This window comes from Micromys minutus, assembly GCF_963924665.1.
Source record: "Micromys minutus genome assembly, chromosome: 27".
NCBI classification, from domain to species: Eukaryota; Metazoa; Chordata; class Mammalia; order Rodentia; family Muridae; genus Micromys; species Micromys minutus.
Window position 1 is genome coordinate 38,763,849 of NC_137962.1, and position 22,536 is coordinate 38,786,384.

Sequence of the window (22,536 nt, forward strand, 5' to 3'; positions counted from 1 at the left end):
ATTTTTAAAAAAAGATCTAGCTCTAGGGCATATTATCAACTAGTGATTGATAGAAGAGGGCCCAGCCCATTGTGGGCAGAACCACCTGTGCAGGTGATCCTGAGTTATATAAGAAAGCAGGCTGAGCAAGCCACAAAGAACAAGCAAGCAAGGAGCATTCTTGTGCTTCAGATTCTAACTCCAGGCTTCTGCCTTGAGTTCCTACCTTGGCTTCCCTCAGTGATGGACTGTTATAGTGTGTAAACAAAATAAACCCTCTGGTCCCCAACTGCTTTTGGTCAACGTTTTGCTCAGTAATAGAAAGCAAATTAGAGCTGGGTGGTGGTGGCACAAGCCTTTAATCCCAGTGCTTAGGAGGCTGAAGCAGGCAGATCTCTGAGTTCGAGGCCGGCCTGGTTTACAGAGTTCAGCCAGGACAGCCAAGGCTACATAGAGGAACCCTGTTTGGAAAAAATAAAAAAGCAAAATAAGAAAACTACTTATTTATAATAATACTTCTTATTTTCACAGAATTGATTATTTTACTGCTGTGTTCCTTTCAACATGAAGGAGGATCAAATTGTACAGGAAGAATCTGGATTCCAAGATGAGGAGGTATTATTAGAATGTTGAAAGTTAGGGTGACATCCAGTCTTTCCACAAAAATCAAGTTCCTTGTTTTTTAAGCTACTGTTTTTAGCAACTAAAAGGATAAATACGACATACACATAAATGTGTAAAGATTTCTTTGGCAAGGGTGCTAAGTTTAGCTACTTAGCAACTGGCATGAAGGCTTTTTGTTGTTTGTTTTGCAATGGAAGAGATCCGACCCAATACCTCTTGCTGGTAGGCAAAGGCTCTTCCATTGGTTACAGCTCCAGCTCCAGCTCCATATGAAAGTAGTTTGATAGCACCTTACTCCTGTCTGTGCACAGTGGTCCTGAACAAGGATATCAAGGTTGTATTGAATAAAATAAGTCAAATGAGGGCTGGAGAGATGGCCCAGCAGTTAAGGCAGCTACTCTTCCAGGACCAGGGTTTGATTCTTAGCACCCATATGATGACAAACTCCAACTCTAAGGGATCTGATGACTCCTTTAGTCTCAGAAGACACTGCATGCATGTGGTATACAGACATACATGCAGGCAAAACACCCATACACACACAAAAAAACACATTTTGGAAAAATAAGGTTCAAATGTTCCACTGTTTCAGAGAGCTTTTTTTTTTTTAAGTTATGAAAGCTATTGTAAATGTGATGGGCTACCTAGGACTTTCAGTGTTGGTGCATGTTCTAAATATGTAACATGTTTGAAAAGGTGATCTCTCCTCAGAGTTTAAAGAAGTAGAATTGATGTGTTATGGAACAACTAGTAAATCAGTATTTGTCACTCTAAAAATTGTGAAATATATATTTAAATAAGAAGATCTAAAATCCATTCTTTCTCTTTCATTTCACTTAGGACTCTTTGTTTCAAGACATTGACCTATTACAGAAACATGGAATTGTGAGTAACTTTTCAGTACTATAGAAAATGGTCTGTTCCATTTTCTCAGCCTTGACCTTAACAGCCCTGGATAATTCTTTACTATGTGATGAAATGGGCTGGCTATATGTCTTAAGTTGTTTAGCAATATGCCTGGTGTTCCACAACAGTTTAGTCCTAGTATATGAGAACCAATCCCATGGATCCAAGAGAATGAAGCAAGAAGCAGTCAAATGCAAAGTTTTAGAGAATATAAATATGGGGAACTTACTAGCAGGAAACTCCCTGGATGGCAACAAGTCCATGTAGATCCCCACAAATTGAGTTAGAAGGATATATTTGCTAAGATATAAGTGACCTCATCAAAGCTGGAATGAGTCTAGTTAATTTGTCAAAGACACACTCCAGGGCCCAGTAATAATAAAACTCCACATACCACTGTCTAGTGGTTTGGTTTGTTTATAGTATGCTTGGAAATTATACAAGAAAAACCCAACCAACTAGTTTTACTCTGGGCATTCAACTTACAGATATCAGTAGTCACATCAAACTGAAGTCATATATCTGGCTTCTACTCCTATGACAATCAAAAATATCTCTAGACACTGTTGAGGACTCCCAGTGATTGAGAACTATTGGTTCAGCTAGAGGTGTTCAGAGCTTCTCTAAACCATCGCCCCCATCTCGTTAGGTCTTACACTAGGTATGCTTTCTTTTGCAGAAAATTCTATTTGTCAAATGACTAGGGCAAATGATGATGGCAGAAATGTAGACTAGCAAAGGATGTGGATGTCAACAGCAACTGGCTAAAAGTTTGCTGAGGTTGTCTTTTAAAATCTTTATATTAATCGCTTTCCATTGATTCTAGAAAATAGAAGTAGGAGAAAATCCCAGTCTTTTGGTGATGTAGTTATTTGTGTTCTTCAGGAGCAGACGGAAAAATAAACTTTGAAAACTGTAGAGAACATATTGGTAATGAAGTTCTGTAGAAAGAAGGAGCTGAACTGAGGGGGTGAATGTGTGAGAAACTTGTTAGCTTTTCCACCAACAGACTTTTCTTTTTAATTTCTTGCTACATTGCAATGGTCTCACTAACATTCTTGGGAAAATCAGGGCAGAGCCAGAACATTTGGCAACATGCTGGGTATGTTCTACTCTGATATTTCCAGAACATTTGGCTAGGTGGTGGGTGGGTTCCACCTGGTTGCTTGTGTAAAATTAGCATCGTGATGGAAGGAGATGGACACGAAGCTCATGACATAGTAGAGAAGCCTTTTAGGTTGGCATTTTATCAATCTGCTACACTCATTCTTTTATTTCAGAATATGGCTGATATTAAGAAACTGAAGTCTGTAGGAATCTGTACCATTAAAGGGATACAAATGACAACAAAAAGAGCCCTCTGCAATGTCAAAGGCCTCTCAGAAGCCAAAGTGGAAAAGATTAAAGAGGCAGCCAACAAACTTATTGTAAGCCAAGTTCATTCTTCTCTGTTTTAGTTTAGCAGTGTCATCTTTCTTATGAACACTAGAAACTACAGTAGAAAATTGTAAGTTCTTGTAGATAGACCACAGTATGTTATACTCCCATGTTACCTGCTTATCACTTCAATTTCAAAGCTACAGGAATTAGTCTCTGAAAGACTGGGTCAAACTTTAAGATACCTAGAACATTAACTGGGCCTGAGTTCCATTCCTAGAATGGCAACCATGTTGGAAAATATTCACATGGTAGAAAGAGACATCATGCTGTGCACCCCTAACACACATACAGTTAAGGTGATTAAAATCTGAAAAAGACCTGTTTTGTTCCCAAAGATACTTGCTATACTATTGAAGGTGGTTATTTTATCAAAATTTGCCTTTATACTACTCTGGCTCTTTGTTCCTCTGCCATTTGTTTGTTTGTGCCTGGCCCTTCTTAGGTTGCTCTTGTCTCCTCATATATGCTTATAGCTGCTCTGACATTCAGGAGTAAAGAATTTACTCTTCCCTGGTGTAGGCTAGTTGAGCAGACAGCCCTGGATTGGAAAGAGGCTAGCATCAATCGGGTCTATGTGTGTGGAGCTGAAATAAATATGACAGTGATCATGTCCATTGAGGCTGCTGGGTTCATAACCTATACCATGGATTGCAAGCAGTCAGGCTGTCAGGGAAAAGCATATAGTTTTGACTTAAACTCTCCTGTACAGTTTTGGGAATCATGAGGGCCCTGCTTTTAGGTCCCTGTTTTTAGTCTGAAAATAAAAATGAAAAAAAAAGTTATTAAGTATCCCTCTCTACAGAAGACCCACGGCTTTCTATTTCTACATGTGTATGCATGGGTCTCATGCCAGAAGTGGCAGTCAAAACAGGAAGGTAATACAAGTGCATCCTAGCCTTGAACTTGGAGCGGACCCAGGCAACTGACCACTAGGGTTCCTGGTTCAATTGCTTTGTTCTAGACCCACTAAGGCATTGTATTCAGAGTCACTTCCTCAACTGCCATAATTTCTAAGGAAGTACTATAGTACCACCCAGGTTTTGGGAAACTATTACTTTCTAACTTCTACATTTTTATTTTTGTTTGTTTGTTTGTGTTTTTGTTTTTCAAGGCAGGGTTTCACTGTATAGCCCTAGCTGTCCTAGAACTCACTCTGCAGACCAGGCTAGCCTCAGAACTAGGAGATTTGCCTGCCTCTGCCTCTCAAGTGCTGGGATCAAAGTCACATACCACCTTGGTCTACATAAAATTAAAAAAAAAAAAATTTGTGTGGGGGGGATTTGCACCTAGGTTCAGAGAACAATTTTGTGGAGTTGGTTTTTACTTTTAACTGTGTCCTGGGATTGAACCCAAGTCAAGTTCAAAGCAAGCACTTTTACTCAGAATCATTTTACCATTGTCCATAGTCTTCTTGTCTTTAGAAGCTAAATTTCATTATTTTATATGTATGTGCTGGTATGGTGTACACATATATGTACAAGTGTGTAGAAACCTCAGATATTGTTCCTTGGGCACCATTTACTTGTTGGTTTTTATTTATTTATTTTATTGTTGAAGCTGTGGGGGGAGGCATTCTTTCACTAGCCTTGAACTCATGAAGTTGGCTAGGCTGGCTAGCCACTGAGTTCCAAGAATGTACCTTGTCTGTCTCCTACTTCCTGCTTTGTTTCTTTCTTGTTTGTTCATTAGTTCATTTGTTTGTTTTTCAAAACAGTGTTTCTCTGTGATGCTCTGGCTGTCCTGGAACCCTGTAGACCAGTCTGGCATTAAACTCACAGAAATCTACTCCCCCATCTCCCTCTAAACCCCCCTCAGTGCTGGGATTGAAGGTGTGCACTATCACCTTCTGGCTAGTTTACTGCTTTCTAAACATGAATTCTGGGGATTAAGCTTAGGTCTTTATGCTTGCAAAGCAAACATTTAATGACTCAACTATCTCCCCAGCCCCTAAATTTCGTGTGTGTGTGTGTGTGTGTGTGTGTGTGTGTGTGTGTGTGTGTTAGTGTGTGGGAACATGTGCCTATGCTTGTGTATTCAAAGGCAGTAATGTCTTCCTCTATTCCTCTCTACCTTGTTGTTGAGACAAGGTCTCTAACAGTATCTGGGGCTTAGTTTTGGCTAGGCTGGCTGGTCAGTGAGCTCCTGGGAGCCACCTCTCTCTGTTTCCCAGGGCTGGGATTACAAGCACAATAGCCATACCTAGCTTTTTACATAGCTGCTGGGAATTTGAACTCAGGGGTTTTTGTTTTGTTGTTGTTGTTTGCCTGCATAGCAAGTGTTCTTACTCACTAAGCCATCTTCCCAGGCATAAATTTTGTTATTCAAGGAAAAACAAAAGAATACCATTTATGTATCCAGAGTCTTATCATTTCTTGTATAAAGCTTGGTCTGGGCTTAGTCCTCCCTCCCTCAAGTTCTTCAAAGTTTAAGAACCACTGTTAAGAGCATGGACCAACAATGAAAAGGAATTAACTACATTTGTGTCTGTTTTCACTGCTAATCACTGCATCAGCTGTAGCTTGTTAATTCAGTAAATATGGATGCATCTGCCATGTAAAGACACAAGTAGTGAAAACTACAATTTCTGGGATCCTTGAAATGTCTAGAGCTGAGGAGGAATGATGCTATTGAATGTGATCAATTGAATCATTCAGTAAAATGCTGTTTTGTTTTATGCCATGAACCTATATTCTTCAAGACTACCGCCTAAAGGCACAATATTATTATCTATATTAGATCCATTCTGAATTGTGTCAAGTACCCTTTATCATGTGACTTAATAAGAATGTGAGATGACAGTAAGCCCCCCCTTTTTTAAAGATTTTTATTTTATGTGGATGAGTGTTTTGTATATATGTATGTATGCATGTGCATCCAGCATCCATGTAGAACAGAAGCGGGCATTTGATGTTACAGATGGTTATGAGCTACCATGTGGATGCTAGGAACTAAACCCAGGTCCCCTGGAAGAGAAACAGGAATTTCTAACCACCGAGCCATCTCTCCAGCCCCAAGCCTATGTTCTTATCCATGTTCTGGTACGATCTTCAAAGACCAGCATGCACAAATGATGACCTTGATAGAGGGGGCATGATACTCGTGTTGCTGGGAGGCAGTTGGCATTCCAATCATCTTATACTGTTTTGTAACCTCTCTATTGTCTTTCTTTAGGAGCCAGGATTCCTAACTGCATTTCAGTACAGTGAAAAGAGGAAGATGGTTTTCCATATCACTACTGGGAGTCAGGAATTTGAGTGTGTATCTCGGTTTTTATTCCCACTAAGTACAACCTCTGCAGTCCATGCTTCTTTTCCTGAGTCTCACCTTGATTTCCACTATTGTAGGTGGAAGTAGCTTCCTCCTTTGAAGGGGTTTGTAGTGTATTGTTCCAAGGTGAATGTGAGGCAAATTCTAGGCTGCTTTTGGGAACAGATTACATTTCTTACAAGGAATTCACATTCATAAGTCATTTTAATTTAGCCTTTATTTGCCTATGACCTGAAAGGTCTGCTTATATTTCCTTCCTCTCCATCTTCATTAATGAAGAAAATTTCATTCTCCACTTTGGGTTTATTTAAAAATCAATTGTTAGATTGAATATTTTAGGAGACACACTTTTCTTAGGTCTTGTAGGTCTTACTCCTCAGCAATCCCTTTTCATTTATTCTATGACTCTGACATGTATTGTCATTTTTCCCCAAATGGGTTTAATGTGTTTTCCTGCAACTATTTCATCTTTTTATTAAACTAGGTTTTATTAAATTCTCCTGATGTGAAATATAGCAGCTCAAGTGACCTTTCTGCTTCCAAGCAGCTGAAGCAACTAAGTTTAGCTTTGTTTTTATTTTTTATAATAGTTAATTTATAGATTTTCTCCAAGACTTATCTCTTCTTACTCCAAGTTTATAATTGTGATATATTTATGAAAGAAGCTAGGTGGTTTCCTTTTCAATAGCAGAACAAGCAGGGTTTGCTAATGTAGTATAATTAGGGTATAGGGGAGTTACCAAAGATGACACCTAGGTTTTAGGTCTGAAGATCAGCAAACTATAGATCACAAATAAGGGACTTGTAGAAGGAGCAGATTTCGAACCAAAGGCTGAAGACTTGAAAGTCTAAGCTATGTATTAGACCCCAGTGACTGCTAAGTGCACACCCATCTTTACCACCATCATATCTCCACTACTATACCTAAAACTATTCATTCCTTGCCACCAGTTATCTTCCCAAGAGATCTCAATTTTCCAACTGTCTTATAGATGACTAGCACAGGTGAGGCAGAGTCAGGAGGATCTCTGTGAATTCAAGGTTAGCCTGGTCTACATAGTGAGTTCCAGGACAGGCAGGGTTACACAAAAAGACCCTATCTCAAAAAGCCAGACAGGAAGGAGTTGGGGAGAGTTATAAGATGAAATAAACCCTTTCTTCCCCAAGTTGCTTTTGGTCATGGTGTTTTATGGTATCAGTAGAAACACTAACTAAGAAAGTCTTACATAGAATATTAGCAGTTAGAAGAACAACTGCTGGATTTTGACAGCATATATTTAATTGGTAATACAATGTTTCAGTGCATTTAACGTTCTCTATGAGAAGAACTAAGAAGTTATGATCTCATTCATCCATTCACTAGATGCAGTAAGTATGTGTTGCTGTACTGAGACCTGGTAGGAATACTTAGAAAGCCTTTGTAGTTTCTATTAGCATGTCTTTGGGGGTGCATCACAAATCAGACAAAGCCTTAAGAGAACAGATTTGTATTTGTCTAAGAAAGACAGCAATTGAAGTTAAAATTAATGCATTTTGGAAGTTATCCACAAAGTTAATGAGAGTTCTGCTTATTTCAATTAAGAACAGGGGCTAGAGAGCTGGCTCAGTGGTAAAGAACACTTGCTGCTCTTTCATAGCGCTAGGTTTGGTGCCCAGCACCCACAGCGTGGCTCATGACTTACTTTAATCCCAGCACTTGGGAGGCCGAGGCAGGTGGATAGCTGTGAGTTTGAGGCCAGCCTGATCTACATAGTGAGTGAGTTACAGACCAGTCTAGAGAATATAGAGAGACCATGTCTCAAAAAATACTGAATACTCAGTTAACTTTTAGAAATACTATCTATGCACAATTTGAGAAACTTGATTAGTAACAAGACAATTGCATGGTGTGTAATCCAAGCTTTCTTAGCAAGTACAAAACCCTGATTTTATCTCTAGAACCACAAAATAAAACAAATCTTTTAATTCCAATTTTAAAAATGGACATAATGCCTTATTGACTTATTTACTGTTGGCACTCAGAAGTAAGAACAGGGCTTATACATTGCTTTGTTCATCTGCCTGCCCTTCCACAGTAGAACCTGTGATCTAAATAGTTATGATCATTTCTTTCAACTGCTAATTCCTGTTCTTGTTAGACAGACAATGTTACTAATTATACAAATTTCATCTCCTTTATTTGTTTGTTTTTTGAGTACTCCTGGCTGTCCTCCTGACTCTGCCTCTTTGGTGTTGGGATTAGATGCATATGGCCACTCCACCCAGCCCATCTTCTTTCTTGATTTCTGTATTTATGCTCTGTCACCAACACTTTACATCTGTTTTCAGTAAATTATTAGGAGGCGGCATTGAAAGTATGGCAATTACAGAAGCTTTTGGAGGTAGGTAGAACCTTAATAGTTTTCTGTGGAATAATAAATGTGTATATATAAAAATATTAAATAAGTTCTTATTTGGGAACTCTTCATGAAATGTCAATTATTATAATGCAGGATCATTCCAAGTTAAAGTAAAAATAAATACTAACATTAGCATATTTCTTTAAGTTTGTTTTATTTATATGAGTACACTGTCTCTGTCTTCAGACACACCAGAAGAGGGCACCAGATCCCATTACAGATGGTTGTGAGGCACCATGTGGTTGCTGGGAATTGAACTCAGGACCTCTGGAAGAGCAGCCAGTCCTCTTAACTGCTGAGCCATCTCTCCAGCCCAGCATATTTCTTATTGACATTTTTCTTCCTCTTATCTCTGGTTACTATAGAAAGAAATTGATTTTTTTCTTATTTCCTTAAAGGGTAATTGAATAATAATGTTTTTCTTTTGTTTAGGCAGTACATATTTCATGAATATATAAAATAGATTTTTTTCTCAGTTTATAGCATATATAATTTGATGTGTACATGAGTGCATGCTGGTGTGTGTGTGTGTGTGTGTGTGTGTGTGTGTGTATGTGTGTGTGTGTATACAGGGTTTTATTGTATGGCTCTGACTATCCTGTAACTCTGCCTCCCAAGTGCTAATATTAAAGGCCTGTATCACCACATTCAGCCTATGTACTATATTTTTATAAATAATCCATGCACAGCTGTTTTACATGCTGAATCTTGACAACCCAATATTTGTAGTCTTAGAAAACCAAATGTTTTTTGTTACTATTTTGTTAACTTGAAGTAAATTTGGTTTTTATTATTTCTACTACTAATAATTTTATTATTACTTTAATATTTCAATATTAGCAATTTATTTTATTTTGTATTGCTTATAAGTTTTTTAAAAAGATTTATTTATTTATTATATACACAGTATGTTTATATGATATTATATATCAGAAAAGGGCACCAGATCTTAATACAAATGGCTGTGAGCCACCATGTGGTTCATGAGATTTGAATTCAGTACCTCTGGAAGAGCAGTCAGTGCTCTTAACCTCTGAGCCATATCTCCAGCAAGTTTATGAGCTTTTTAAAAATTTAAGCTGAGAGTTCAGTGGATCCAAGTGATTAGGAGGGAAGATTTCATATAGAGAACATTTGCTTCTGATGGCAACTAGGGACACCACTATTCAGGATCACACCAGCCTTTCCTTGAGGATCTCAGCACAATGAGGGAGCCTGGCTGTCCTTTCTGTGGTCAGGTCTGAAATCTAAACAGTTTTGTTGGGGAGGATGAATTTTTTTTTGTCTCTCACTTTTGGTATTCATACATGTAGCATCCTTTTCTGACAGGAGGTCCTTTAAGAGAGATCTACCAGTTAGAAAGCAGTGAGATCTCTTGTACTGGGGATGAAATCTGGAACCTTGGGCTTTTAGACAAGTGCTCTACCACTAAGCAACATTCCTAACCCTATGCAGTGTTACTTTTGCTTGTTTGTTTAGTAAAAATAATCTAAACAATAAAACTTTTCTAAAAGTTCCTTTTTCTACTTTTACAGAATTTCGTACTGGAAAAACTCAGCTGTCTCATACCCTCTGTGGTAAGAACTCACTCTAAAATCAGCATTCACTTACTAGAGTGATAGAACATTCCCTTATTAGAGTTCTGCTGCACTTTACATGACTGGATACAGTCTTACCCATTTTCCAAGGAAACAAAATCTCAAGGGGTTATTTAAACAGTCCACTGTTACACAGGTGGTTGTGGAATGTGTGAGGCAGCATCAGTCCTGAACTATGAACATCTGAGTGGAAGCACAAAGAAAGTAATGGTTTATGAATGAATCGGCAGGAGAGCCACCCTGTGTCAGTTTCATCCTGTCTATAAACACAGTAAGGACATAAAATTTGCTGAAGACTAGAGTACTATCTACGGGGTGCATTCTGTCCAAAGAGAAGAGTAAAATTACATTTGGAGCCTATCAAGATGACTCAGTGGGTAAAGGCACTTGTTTCCAAACCTGAGAAACTGACCTTGTTGGAGAGTCAGCTCCTACAAGTTGTCCTCTGACCTTCACAGATGTGACATTGCATCGTGTCCCCCTAAAATAAATACATACATAGGTAAATATAATTTGAGGGGTTTGGTTGGTTAGCTTTTTTTTGAGAGGTCTTACTATCTAGGCAGCTCTAGCTTGCTATGTAGGCTAACCTCAGACTCACTGAGTGATCTGCCCGCTCTGCTTCCTAAGTGCTAGAATTAGAGGCATGTACCACCACATCTGGAAAAAAATTTTTAAAAGAAGTAAAATATAATTTTTTTCTAAAATAAAAAACCAAATTCCTTGTTCTCAAAGATTCTATTTGTATTTATTTTACTTAAGAAAAGTAACATAGAAAAGTGATTAAAGGTTCTGATGTGTACCCTAACACATGTGAATATGGATATATACAAGCTAGCACAACACACAAACACACAAGAGAAAAGTAAAAAGTAGGCAGTATTTTAGAATCAAAATGTCTTGGCTCTACTGCTGATAGCTGATAACAAGTTATTTTACCCCTTTAAGTGTCCTCACAGTAAAACTGAAATAATGACAGTGACAAATCTTGGAGGCATTTTGAAAAGTAAGTGAGATAATGTGTGTCTAGTATGAAGTAACTTTATTGTTAACTACAGCATGATAATACAGATGAGTTGGGGATGTAGCTCAGTTGATAAACACGTGTCTAGCATACATGAAGCCATAGGTTCAATCCCCAGCACTATATAAACCATCCTAAACCTAAGTAATCTTATATGGAGGTGGATCAGAGTTCAAGGTCATCCTTAGCTTCATAGTAAGTAGGTTAGATGTCAGTCTGGAATATATGAGAATCTGTCTTTAAAAAACAAACAAAAAAAAGCAAATGCTTGGGCTGGGGAAATGGCCCAGTTGAGAAAGTGCTTGCCACATAAATTGTGAGGACTTGAGTTTGCATCTGTAGCACTTCTGTATAATTCTGGGACACTACAACACATACAATCCCAGTGCTGGGAGACTGAGACAGGACGGCTCCTGAGCTTTGCTGGCCAGCCAGTCTAGCAAAATCAGCAAGTTCCAGGTTCAATAAGAGATGCTGTCTCCCTGGGCCTGGTGGCACATACCTTTAATCCCAGCACCTAGGAGGCAGAGGCAGGCAGATTTCTGTGAGTTTGAGTTTACACAGCAAGTTTCAATTCAACTAGAGCTATATAGTAAGATCTTGTCTTAAAACAAACAAAATGCTCAAATTATATTTACTTATATATTTATCTTAGGGGCATATGATACAAAGGCATGTCTGTGGAGATGGTCTATATAGTGAGTTCTAGGACAGCCAGGGCTACACAGAGAAACTTTGTATCACACACAAAAACAGATGAATATATATATATATATATATATATATATATATATATATATGTACATACACATAGGAATAGGTAGAAGTGCCTACAGTGCACACATTCATGCATGTACAAGGAAATGCACTTAAATATTGACAGCAATTGAAAGGTAACTAAGATAAGTTATTTAACATAAATTATATTTATGTCATGAAAGTAAAATTAGTAGTATTTAAATTCTATTTATTTGGAAAAATTGACTTTGACAAATATTTCCCATTGTGAGAAATGTTGAAATTCTCAGATGAATTATTATCCCAAGTTAGAGTTTTATTGCTGTGAGAAGACACCATGATCATGGCAATTCTTATAAAAGAAAACATTTAATTGAGGCTGGCTTATTATTTTCAGAAGTTTACTACATTAGCATCATAGTGGCATGCAGGCAGTTCCACATAGTGCCAGAGTTAAAAGTTATACATTTTGATCTGCAGGTATTAGAAGTCATTTGTGCACCACACTGGGCATAGCTTGAGCATATATGACCACAAAGCCCACCTCTCAGTGACACACTTCTCCAAAAAGGAAAAACACCTATCCAATAAAGCCAAACCTCCTAATAGTGCCTCTCCCTAAGGCCAAGCATTCACACACTTGAGTCTATGGGGGCCATTCCTATTCAAACCACCACATACTGAGAGTACTTATTTTACTACTAGTTACTGAAGTAGAAATATAGCAATCTTTTTAGAAGCCAATGGGTCATTGTTCTTTGCTAAGTTTACTAGAGTTGCAACCAACATAAAATTAATATTTATGTATTTATTTCTACAAAGTTTGTTTATTTCTGTTAATATTAATTTTTCATTGTTTCCTAGTGACAGCTCAACTTCCAGGAGCAGGAGGATACTCAGGAGGAAAGATTATCTTCATTGATACAGAAAATACTTTGTAACCTTTTATTTAAACAAATCCCAAGACAGTGTTGTAGAACAATATTACTACAAGAGAGTGCCTTGATATACTGGTTTTGTAGTGATCCTAGAAACCAATGATAATGACAGGAACCAAGGGGATAGCAGTGCTGACCAAGTGCTCACTGTGTGATTTACTTACCTATACCTATAAATAATTTTATGAAAAGTAACAAAACAAATACATGAGATAAAGTTGTATATTAATCATTCTTAAATCTTCATATCCAAAGATTTTGCCTCAAGTAGAGAGACACTTGAAGAGCTTAAGCGTACAGAAGGAAAGGGTCAGAGTTGTTTGGGTCACAGAGGACATGGCAGTTTGATATAGAAGTATTCTAAAATACTCAGCCAGAAAAGTGATTTGTGTCTAAGATATGAAGGGCTTTGAAACCAGATGGTGGGTGTCAATTAGATATTTTTCCAGAAATCTATGAAAATGGGAGTTTTTTATCTACATTGGAAGCAATAAGAACAAAAGGAAACTGGGTGAGGTGTTACATACTCAGGGGGCAGAAGCAGGCTGATCTCTGAGTTTAAGGCCAGCTCTGTCTACAGAGTGAGTTCCAAGTCAGCCAGGGATATGCAGAGAAACCCTGTCTCAAAAAGCAAGCAAATAAAGGAAAAGAACAAGAACAGAACAAGAAGCATTAGCAAGGGAACTGCAGGCAAAGGAGAGCCTCTTGAGAAGTGATTCCTAAGTGGAGTGGCCCTGAGGACAACCAATGTTTCTTGACAGTGTGTTGAACATGAGGGGTATGAGGCAGTGCAGATGACAATGGGAAATTCTGGGGAAAGGGTAGAATCAGAGATGTGGATGAATTATAGAGAGGGTAGAGAAAACTTTGATGTGTGCTTGTATTTATGAAGAAGACTAAAACCAAAGTGCAGTGAGAGGAAGGAGGAAGTCTTCAGAAGGCAAGCAAATGTGAAGTGTGAAGAATGAGGTAAATCACTGGAGTTGGGAATTGATTGGTTCCAGGAAACATTTACAGTGGAGTCTAGGATGATGGAAGCATCATGTAAGGAAACAGCAAGTGAGGGAGGCAGTGTGTTAATTGAATGGAAACAGTGATTTGAGGAGGTTCTAAGTTCAGAAGATGTAAGATCTACACAGCTTCACTAAAGCAATTCACAGTGAAGCCCGGCCTGCTTCACCAGGCTTATTTCTCACCATGGTCACAACTAGAGGCAAAGAGATGGGAATGTTCCAGTCCTGCTAAATATGCTTTGTTGTTAAAAATTGGAAAAGGTTGTGCATTAACTTTCTTTGGGCTATAAAGGCTTTTGTGCTCTTATCAAGGCTTCTTAGATCCCCAGAGCTTCTGTTTTGCTATATCACCTTCTTAAGTGCTGCTTTCAGGAAGGTGATCAGGACTCCAGAAACAGACCAGCATGTCTAAAATGCCTTTGCTTTGCTCTCTTCTGTCAGTCGTTGGCTGGTCATATCTAAATTCAAGTGTTGCTTTCCATCCTACAGGGAATTTGCTCCCTCTATTTCTATGTCATAGTCTTACTGAATCCCACAAATGGTTAAGCCACTCATATCAAGGCCTGATCTTTCTGATTTTCTGTAATTACCAGATTCAGAAATCTTGGCCTTCCAGAACTATTGTAGAATTAATTATAAGAAACACTCCTATGAAAGAAAAACAAACCAAGAAAGATTTCAGAATGTTGAGAAATCTGGGCATGAGAAGTCTCAGCTGGAGTTCAGCTAGGTGTAGAAAGAATGACCTCAGAGAGTGAGGAATGATTCTTGCAGATTAGCAATCTGGATTTTATTAAGATGGGAAGAGAATAGTTAGGAGAAAGGAAAATTTAGGAGGGAAATCTCTCATGCTATTCTCTTGTGGTTTCTCAACCTATACTGTCATTTCTTGTTATTTTTCTTACATTTCTATTTTGTCTTTTTGTATATTTTAAACTTACCTAGGGCATAGGTTCTTATGATTCTTTATACTTTCTACGATTAATGGGTTAATATGGCCATCAGTAAGTACTTGTAGATTGATTTGTATTTCCCCTCCATGTAAGCCCTACTCTTAAACCCTGTTCAGAGAGAATCCCTGGTTTGTAGAAGCTGACATGAATGATAGTTTTGTTGCCTCTTGCCTAGGATGTGCAAGGGGTTTAATACCTAACAATGGAGTTTTTTTTTTTTTTTAAAGCTAAACCTGGCAGTGGTGGCACACACATTTAATCTCAGCACTCAGGAGGTACAGACAGGCAAATCTCCAAGTTTGAGGATAGCCTGGTCTACAGAGTGAGTTCCTGGACAGCTAAGGTTATACTTACACAGAGAAACCTTTGTCTCAAAACAAACAAACAACCAAAAACCAAAATAAACAAATACATAAATAAAAATTAAAAAAAAAAACCAGCCATGCTTCCCAGTAGCCAGCAGTTTATGAGCAGTGAGAACAGGAATGACTGTGAAGCTGCGCACAGGCAGGCCTGCTTCTTCATTGCACGGTAACACTGCGAGTCACTAAGGACCAGAAAATGAAGTGCAGTTCCTTTCTGTAGTTTACAGTTGGTAATTATTAGCATCTTCTATCCTTTGAGGTATACGGATTTGCCTCCACTGGAACTAATTTCAGAAAGCTACCAACTCCTTTAGAAGAAGGTGTATAAAAGCCAAACTAAAACAAAACAAATCCCTGCTTCAATTCCCTTTTAGACCCTTGAGGTTATTTTCTGACCCTTTATGTAGTTAAACTTATCAATTTTTTGCCATATTTTATTAGTGGAATGCAAAACTATTTCATTTTGAGCCACTGAAGAATTTGAAGTGACTTGAATATATCCCAGTGACATTAGTGTTCTAGAATAGGTCTATTTTTATAGAACTGAGAACAAAAGAGACTCATAAACCTTAGTTTCTGGTTTTTCTATTTTAACTATTCTGTAGCATAATCCTAAGTTATTTGCCAAAACTCTGTCAATGTCCTTATAAAAGGAAGACATCACAACAAGCTTCTTAACTTGTTTTTAAAATCATATGCCTTAATATTTAATTTCTGATTTACAATAACTGTACACCTACCATTATGTAAGGCGTTTTGAAGCAGTTATGAAAACAACCGCTCTGACAGTTTCTTAAGTAATTAGTAGCATCCAGAACGCCTTTGCAGATGCACTGTTTGTTATGTCTCAATTGCTTTACTTGCTCACAGTGCTACATTTGTAGCTATCTAAACTTTCTTTGGAGTTGGCTTATTGGATCCTTAATCTTGGCACACTCCAGCCGTCCAGATCGCCTTCGGGACATTGCTGATCGCTTCAATGTAGACCATGATGCAGTGCTGGACAACGTGCTCTATGCTCGTGCCTATACTAGTAAGAGCCCTGTGTAGTTGCATGCTTGGGTTATGGGACGATTGACAACACTGGTTTACCATTTGATGATACAACATTTTCACTCGTTTTCATTGCTTTATTTAAATTTTCTGCAAATTAGTCTTCAAATATCATCTGTTCTGTTCTCAAGGTATGCAAATGCCTTCAAAATTTGTATTTGTTGTCCCTGAAATGTAGAGTAACAGTCAGCTATTTTTCCTATTTGGTGCTGGGATTGAACCCAAGGTTTCCCACACTCTAGGTATGTAGTATAGCATTGAACTAAAGCTCCCTAAAACAATATCATTTTGTCTGAAGGCACTGTTTGCCACATATGGTCAAGCAGAGTATGCAGCCCTATTTAGTAAAGTGATAAATAGTCAGGAGAAAAGAAGAGGTCTATCTACCTGGCACACAAAGGCACACTTATGAGCATAGCCTCTGCTTCCAGCTTTTGTAACACTTTCTCTTTCCCTTCAGGTGAACATCAGATGGAGCTACTTGATTATGTAGCGGCCAAGTTTCACGAAGAAGCTGGCATTTTCAAACTATTGGTATGAGTTTTTAAATAATGTTCTCTGGCAGAGCTACGTAGCATATTATTCTATTCTGTTTGAATAGGCACCTTCCTTCCATTTTAAAATTCACGTTTGGTTTTATGTTACTCCCTTGCAGATAATCGATTCAATAATGGCACTTTTTCGAGTGGATTTCAGTGGCCGTGGGGAATTGGCTGAACGCCAGCAAAAACTGGCCCAGATGTTGTCACGACTTCAAAAAATCTCAGAAGGTAGGTCTTTAAAATAAAATGGCACTGTCATAGAGTGTCTATTGACTCTGTTTGCTGTAGTATGTTTTGCAGAGAAGCTCAGAAGGATGTCAGAAGCATAGCATTTAAAAATTACTTCGTGAGAATACAATTATTTAAACTAAAAGTGATTTTGATAGAAATAATAATGATGATGACTTTAAGTAATTTTTATTATTAATGAAAATAGGAATCTGGGCAGGATAGCACACACCTTTAATCTCAGCACTTAAAAGGTTGAAGAAGGAAGATCACTGATTTGAGGCTAACCTGGTCTACAGAGTGGGTTCCAGGACAGCCAGGGTTACACAAAGAAACCACATCTCAAAACAAACCAAAAACCAATAGGAACAAGAGCTTGTTTATAAAAATAAACTGATGGGGGCAATGTTCCTAAACTGAACTCTAAACAATGAACTTTTAATTTTTATTGCCCTTTTCTTAATTTCTTAATTATATTTTTTTGATGCAGAGTATAATGTTGCTGTTTTTGTGACCAATCAAATGACTGCAGATCCTGGAGCAACTATGACGTAAGCCCTTGTTTTGTATTCACAGAGATTACTATCAAAAGGTTACTGAATAAAATAAAATCACTTAGAAATAACCAACCTTATCTGGATGTGATATCACATGCCTGCTATTCGAGCACTTGGGAGAGGATCACAGGAGGCTGGTGAACTCAAAATCAGATTGGGCGATGTTGTGAAGCCTCATCTCAAAACAGCAACAATAATAATCAGCCTTGATGTGAGCACATGCATCATAGATCACTTCATTACACAGTGTGCTGTTACTTCATAACTGCACATGGCAGCTATTTTGTTACTTAGGACCTATTTTTCTGTATTCTTTATAGAGTAAAGCAGCATTTTAATCAGTACTAGGAGCCCCTTTTGGGTCTAAAACAAAGGGGTGTTGAAAGACAATAAGAAAAAGATCTTAGGGGATTAAAAGATAGCACAGCAGCTTAGAACACTGTTCTTACAGAAGACCTAGATTTGAATCCCAGCACCTACATAGTGACTCACAACTCACATGATGCCAGTTCCAGGGAGTCTAATACCTTCTGACCTCTGCAAGCACCAGGCATGTACATGGTGTACATACATACATACATACATACATACATACATACATACATACACACATGAAAGCAAAATAACAAAACATGTAAAATAAACCAAAAAGAAAAGAAAATGATCTTAGGCAGATAAAGGCTTACATTCTAGAAACATTGAAAGGCTGCTATACTAAAAAATAGGCTTTTGATTAGATATACAAGAGACATCTTTTTAAAAAACACAAGAGAAGTCTGCTGCTCATAGAAACAATGTCAGTCATGCAAAGCATATTCAGAAGTATTTACTGAAATTTGCCCACATACAAGAGTACAATGGTTCTCTGAAAGATGGCAAGGATAGAAAGTTAAAAAAAAAAAAAAACTAAAACAAGATTGTGAAAGCACAACATTCAAAGAAAGGTTTATATCCATCCAGAAGGTTGTGTATGAGTCGAATAATAACTTTCAAAAGTTTTCTACATTTTACTCAGAAAACTTTTTAACCAGAGAAAAACTACACATTAGCATAACGAATAGACATGCTGCATTTACTTAAGTTTACCAATGGTCCTTGGAACACACACTTCCTCCCCTCTCTCTGGGGGTCTAAATAGATATGACTATTATAGACTCAAGTTTGAATGCTTGGCAATAAGAATGTGCTATTAGGAAGTGTGGCCTTGTGGGAGTAGGCATGGCCTTGTATGAGGAAGTGTATCACTGTGGGAGTGGGCTTTGAGGTCTCCAATGCTCAAGCTATGCCCAGTGTGGCATACATTCTCCTTCTGCTGTCTGCAGATCAAGATGTAGAACTCTCAGCTCCTTTCTTCAGCACATGTCTGCCTTCATGCCACCATGTTTCCCGTCGTGATATTAATAGACTAAATCTCTGACATTGTAAGCCAGCCCCATTTGTTTTCCTTTATAGAGTTGCTGTGCTCATGGTGTCTCTTCACAGCAACAAAATCCTAAGACATTCTCTTATGTGCATATCTGTGAAATCTCTTTTTCTATGTAGCTACTCAGAGTCATGCACTGAGATATATTGACATATATCCTATTTGTGTGAGCCATTTGAGAGTTGTCTGGAGTTTTTTCTGATTATTGAATTATTTGTAGATGTTAACATTTTACCAATTAATACTTAAGAATATGTCTTCTAAGAACATTCTCCTTTATAATCACAGTACAATTAACACATGCTGTTTAATATTAACAATGATGCTATCTAATATCCAAATTTCTCTAATTGTTTGAACAATGTTCATTTTAATTGTGAAGAGTTATTTTAGGCTCATAGTCCTCAACAGAGGGTATGCTATATATGTACTTGTTGAGTTTCTATAGTCTCCTTTAATCAAAATAGCTCCTCAGCATGGTAAACATTTATGACAGTGATATTTGGTTTAAATTTTTTAAGGTTTATCTTTGAATCACATGCCCCTCACATGTGGGGGGCATGTGCACATGTAAGTGCAGGTGCTTATGGAGTCCAGAAGAGGATGTGGGATCCAACATGAGCCTCCAACATGGATGTTAGGAACAGAACTCAGGTTCTTTTCAAGAGCAGTATGCATTCTTGGCTAATGGGCCATCTCTCTAGTCCCCTGTGACATTAACATTTTTGAGCAACAGACCAACTATTTTTAGTATCTCTCAATTTGAAGTTGCTTAAAATTTTTAAGAACTTTTTTGACTTATGAGTACACACACACACACACACACACACACACACAACTTGCAGAAGTAAGCTCCGTCTTTCCCCATATGAATCTGTATATTAAACTCTGTCAGGCTTTGTGGCAGGTGTTTATTTGATGAGCCATCTAGCTGGCCCTGATCGTTTTTTTCTCATTATTTTAAATGTAAAATGCTTTTGGTAGGAAAACTACATAAGTGATATTAGACCCTTCTCAGTGTGTCATGTCAGAATGCATGACATGGCAGTTTGCCCATTATTAAGATGTTAAATTTGGCCAAGCATGGTGGTGAACACCTATAAACCTAGCACTCAAGAGGCAGAAGTAGGCAGATCTCTATGAGTTTGAGACCAGTCTATCTTACATAGCAAGTTCCACGCCAGACAAACCTGTGAGACCCTGTCTCAAAAAACCAAAACCCAAGATTCTTGAGCAAAGTATAGTGATGCATACTTTAATCCAAGCCCTTAGGAGGAGGCAAATAAATCTTTATAAGTTCAAGGTCAGATGACTCATCTATGTCTAAAACAAACAAACGAACAAAAATTCCGCCAACTGGGCTGGAGAGATGGCTCAGTGGTTAAGAGCACTGACTGCTCTTCCAGAGGTCCTGAGTTCAATACCCAGCAACCACATGGTGGCTCACAACCATCTGTAATGGGATCCGATGTCATCTTCTGGTGTGTCTGAAGACAGCTGCAGTGCATTTATATAGAATGAATGAATAAATAAATAAATAAATAAATAAATAAATCTTTAAAAAAAGAAAAAAGAGCCTATGGGAGTCACCTGTAGACATACAAAATTCTCACTCTCGGGGCTTAAAAGAAATCTAGCCAACTAGTGTTTGAGAGGAATGGTGTTTGTGAAGGTTTTTCATTAGTTAAGCTACAAAAGCACATCTTCAAAATTTGTGGCAATTTGTAGGTGATGCTCATACCATGTGGCATAATGTTTTGCAGTCAGCTTTCATCATTTATCTTAGTACTAAATTCATCATTACTTCAATGTTGCAAAACAAAGTGATTTTACTTTAAACCAAGGTAATGTTTCTAATATGTGCATATAAAATGAGACATAAATGTACTAGCAGATACTTAATAACATTAGTACAAAATTCTCTAAGTTGTGCTGAAATGAAATGCCTCTCTTCAGGCATTTATTTATTTATCCATTCACTTTTATTTCATGTGTATGTTTTACTGCCTACGTGTAAATATATGCAACACATGGATGCCAGGTGGAGCCAGAAGACAGCACCAGATTCTCTGGGACTGGAGTTACAGGTGGATGTGAGCTGCCCTGTGGGTGCTGGGAAACAAATGCAGGTCTTCTGCAAAAGCAGCCAGTGCCTTTCATCACTGAACTGCCTTGCCAGCCACCGACAGTCATTTAAAAACTTGACATAGTGCACCACTGTATCTTCTGTATCTTGATTTATCTCTTACCCTTCAATTCATTTTATGAGTATTTTTTACTTAGCTAAAGGAAAAAAATTAATGTGGAAAAAATCAACTATGTAAGTAGTCAAAAGAAAGTTAAAATACTGAGGGAACCAAAAGTATAGCTAGTGATAGGATGTGCAGTCAGCATGTGGAAAGTCAGGCTCAACTCCTCTCCCTTTCAAAAAATAAATAAAAGATTGAGGAGAAAACTATCTATTCTTTAGTTCAAATATTATTGAAAACCTATTAGGTAACAAGAGTCTGCGAATTCATTAGCAAAATAAAGAAACAAAAACCTTTGTTTCAATAAAAGATAAATGGTATCTATTTAGCTATTTAACTCAGTATTTTAAGTCTTGATATGTCCCATATCACATCATCTCTAGTGTAGTCCTTGAATGTTTAAAGCAATCTTTTCTCTATGGAGTGTCTTTTGTATACAGGACATGAAGTACTTCACAAAGAGATTAATTTTAAACTAACGAGAAATGGAAGATTTTAAAGGTTTGCTTTAAAAAGAGAAAATGACTCATTGGCTCAGAGGGAGGAAGTGGGTTGCATTCAGATAAAACAGTACAAGTTAAAGAGCACTGTTCTCTCTTCAGGTGTGGGGAGGGAGCACTGAGGAGGCCCAACTGTCACTCTTGAGTTACAAGGCAAAAGAAATTAGGTCAGATAGAGGTTCTTTTCTCTTGTATTTGTAAAAAGTTTCAAAAAGAGTAAAGCCATCTTGAAATTACTCTGGTAAGACAGTGAAGGAAGACTTGAGAGGTGATAGAAAGAAAACAACTTAAGATGGAGGCAGAATAATGTATAATGAAGAGAGCTAAGCAGAAAGCCAGCAAAAGGAACAAAGCCTAGTATTTTTGCTGGGTAAGTCTGCCATGAGAAGTCTCTTCCACCTAGCCAAGCTGTAAGGAAACAAGGATCACTGTAATTAGTATGTTCTGAAGTATATTAAATTATAACAGTACGGATTAAATACATGTCTTCATGTAAAGCATAAAATTACCACATCTAAATGAAAAATGGGGACAGTTTTAAACTAAAGGATCTCCAATGCTATTAGAAATCCTCCCCTAAAGAAAATATCTTTGTTTCTTGGTGTTGAGGAACTCCAAGCTCAGCTTGCCTGGAGCCTGTCAGAGAAATATCACTATAATTGGTATGAATCCCCAAGTACACTGACAATAATTGAGGCTTGTATCCCATGCATTATACTTGATGGCACATTGTATTAAAA

General features: G+C 37.7%; 1 protein-coding gene across 2 annotated transcripts in view; it reads left to right on the plus strand.

Moving 5' to 3' along the window:
* Positions 1–543: 543 nt before the first annotated feature.
* The window catches only part of DMC1 (DNA meiotic recombinase 1), a gene marked incomplete at both ends in the record, with an annotated part of 39,098 nt that continues 17,105 nt past the window's right edge, over positions 544–22,536 (plus strand). Inside the window, 11 exons of one of the 2 annotated variants that reach the window (XM_080939846.1) lie at positions 544–594; positions 1,444–1,488; positions 2,790–2,936; positions 6,121–6,203; positions 8,545–8,597; positions 10,151–10,192; positions 12,840–12,912; positions 16,186–16,277; positions 16,758–16,831; positions 16,953–17,067; positions 17,558–17,618. In XM_080939846.1, coding sequence (XP_080795972.1) covers positions 544–594; positions 1,444–1,488; positions 2,790–2,936; positions 6,121–6,203; positions 8,545–8,597; positions 10,151–10,192; positions 12,840–12,912; positions 16,186–16,277; positions 16,758–16,831; positions 16,953–17,067; positions 17,558–17,618 — 836 coding nt within the window. The remainder of the gene's footprint in view (positions 595–1,443; positions 1,489–2,789; positions 2,937–6,120; positions 6,204–8,544; positions 8,598–10,150; positions 10,193–12,839; positions 12,913–16,185; positions 16,278–16,757; positions 16,832–16,952; positions 17,068–17,557; positions 17,619–22,536) is intronic. The other variant, XM_080939847.1, reaches the window with a different exon arrangement.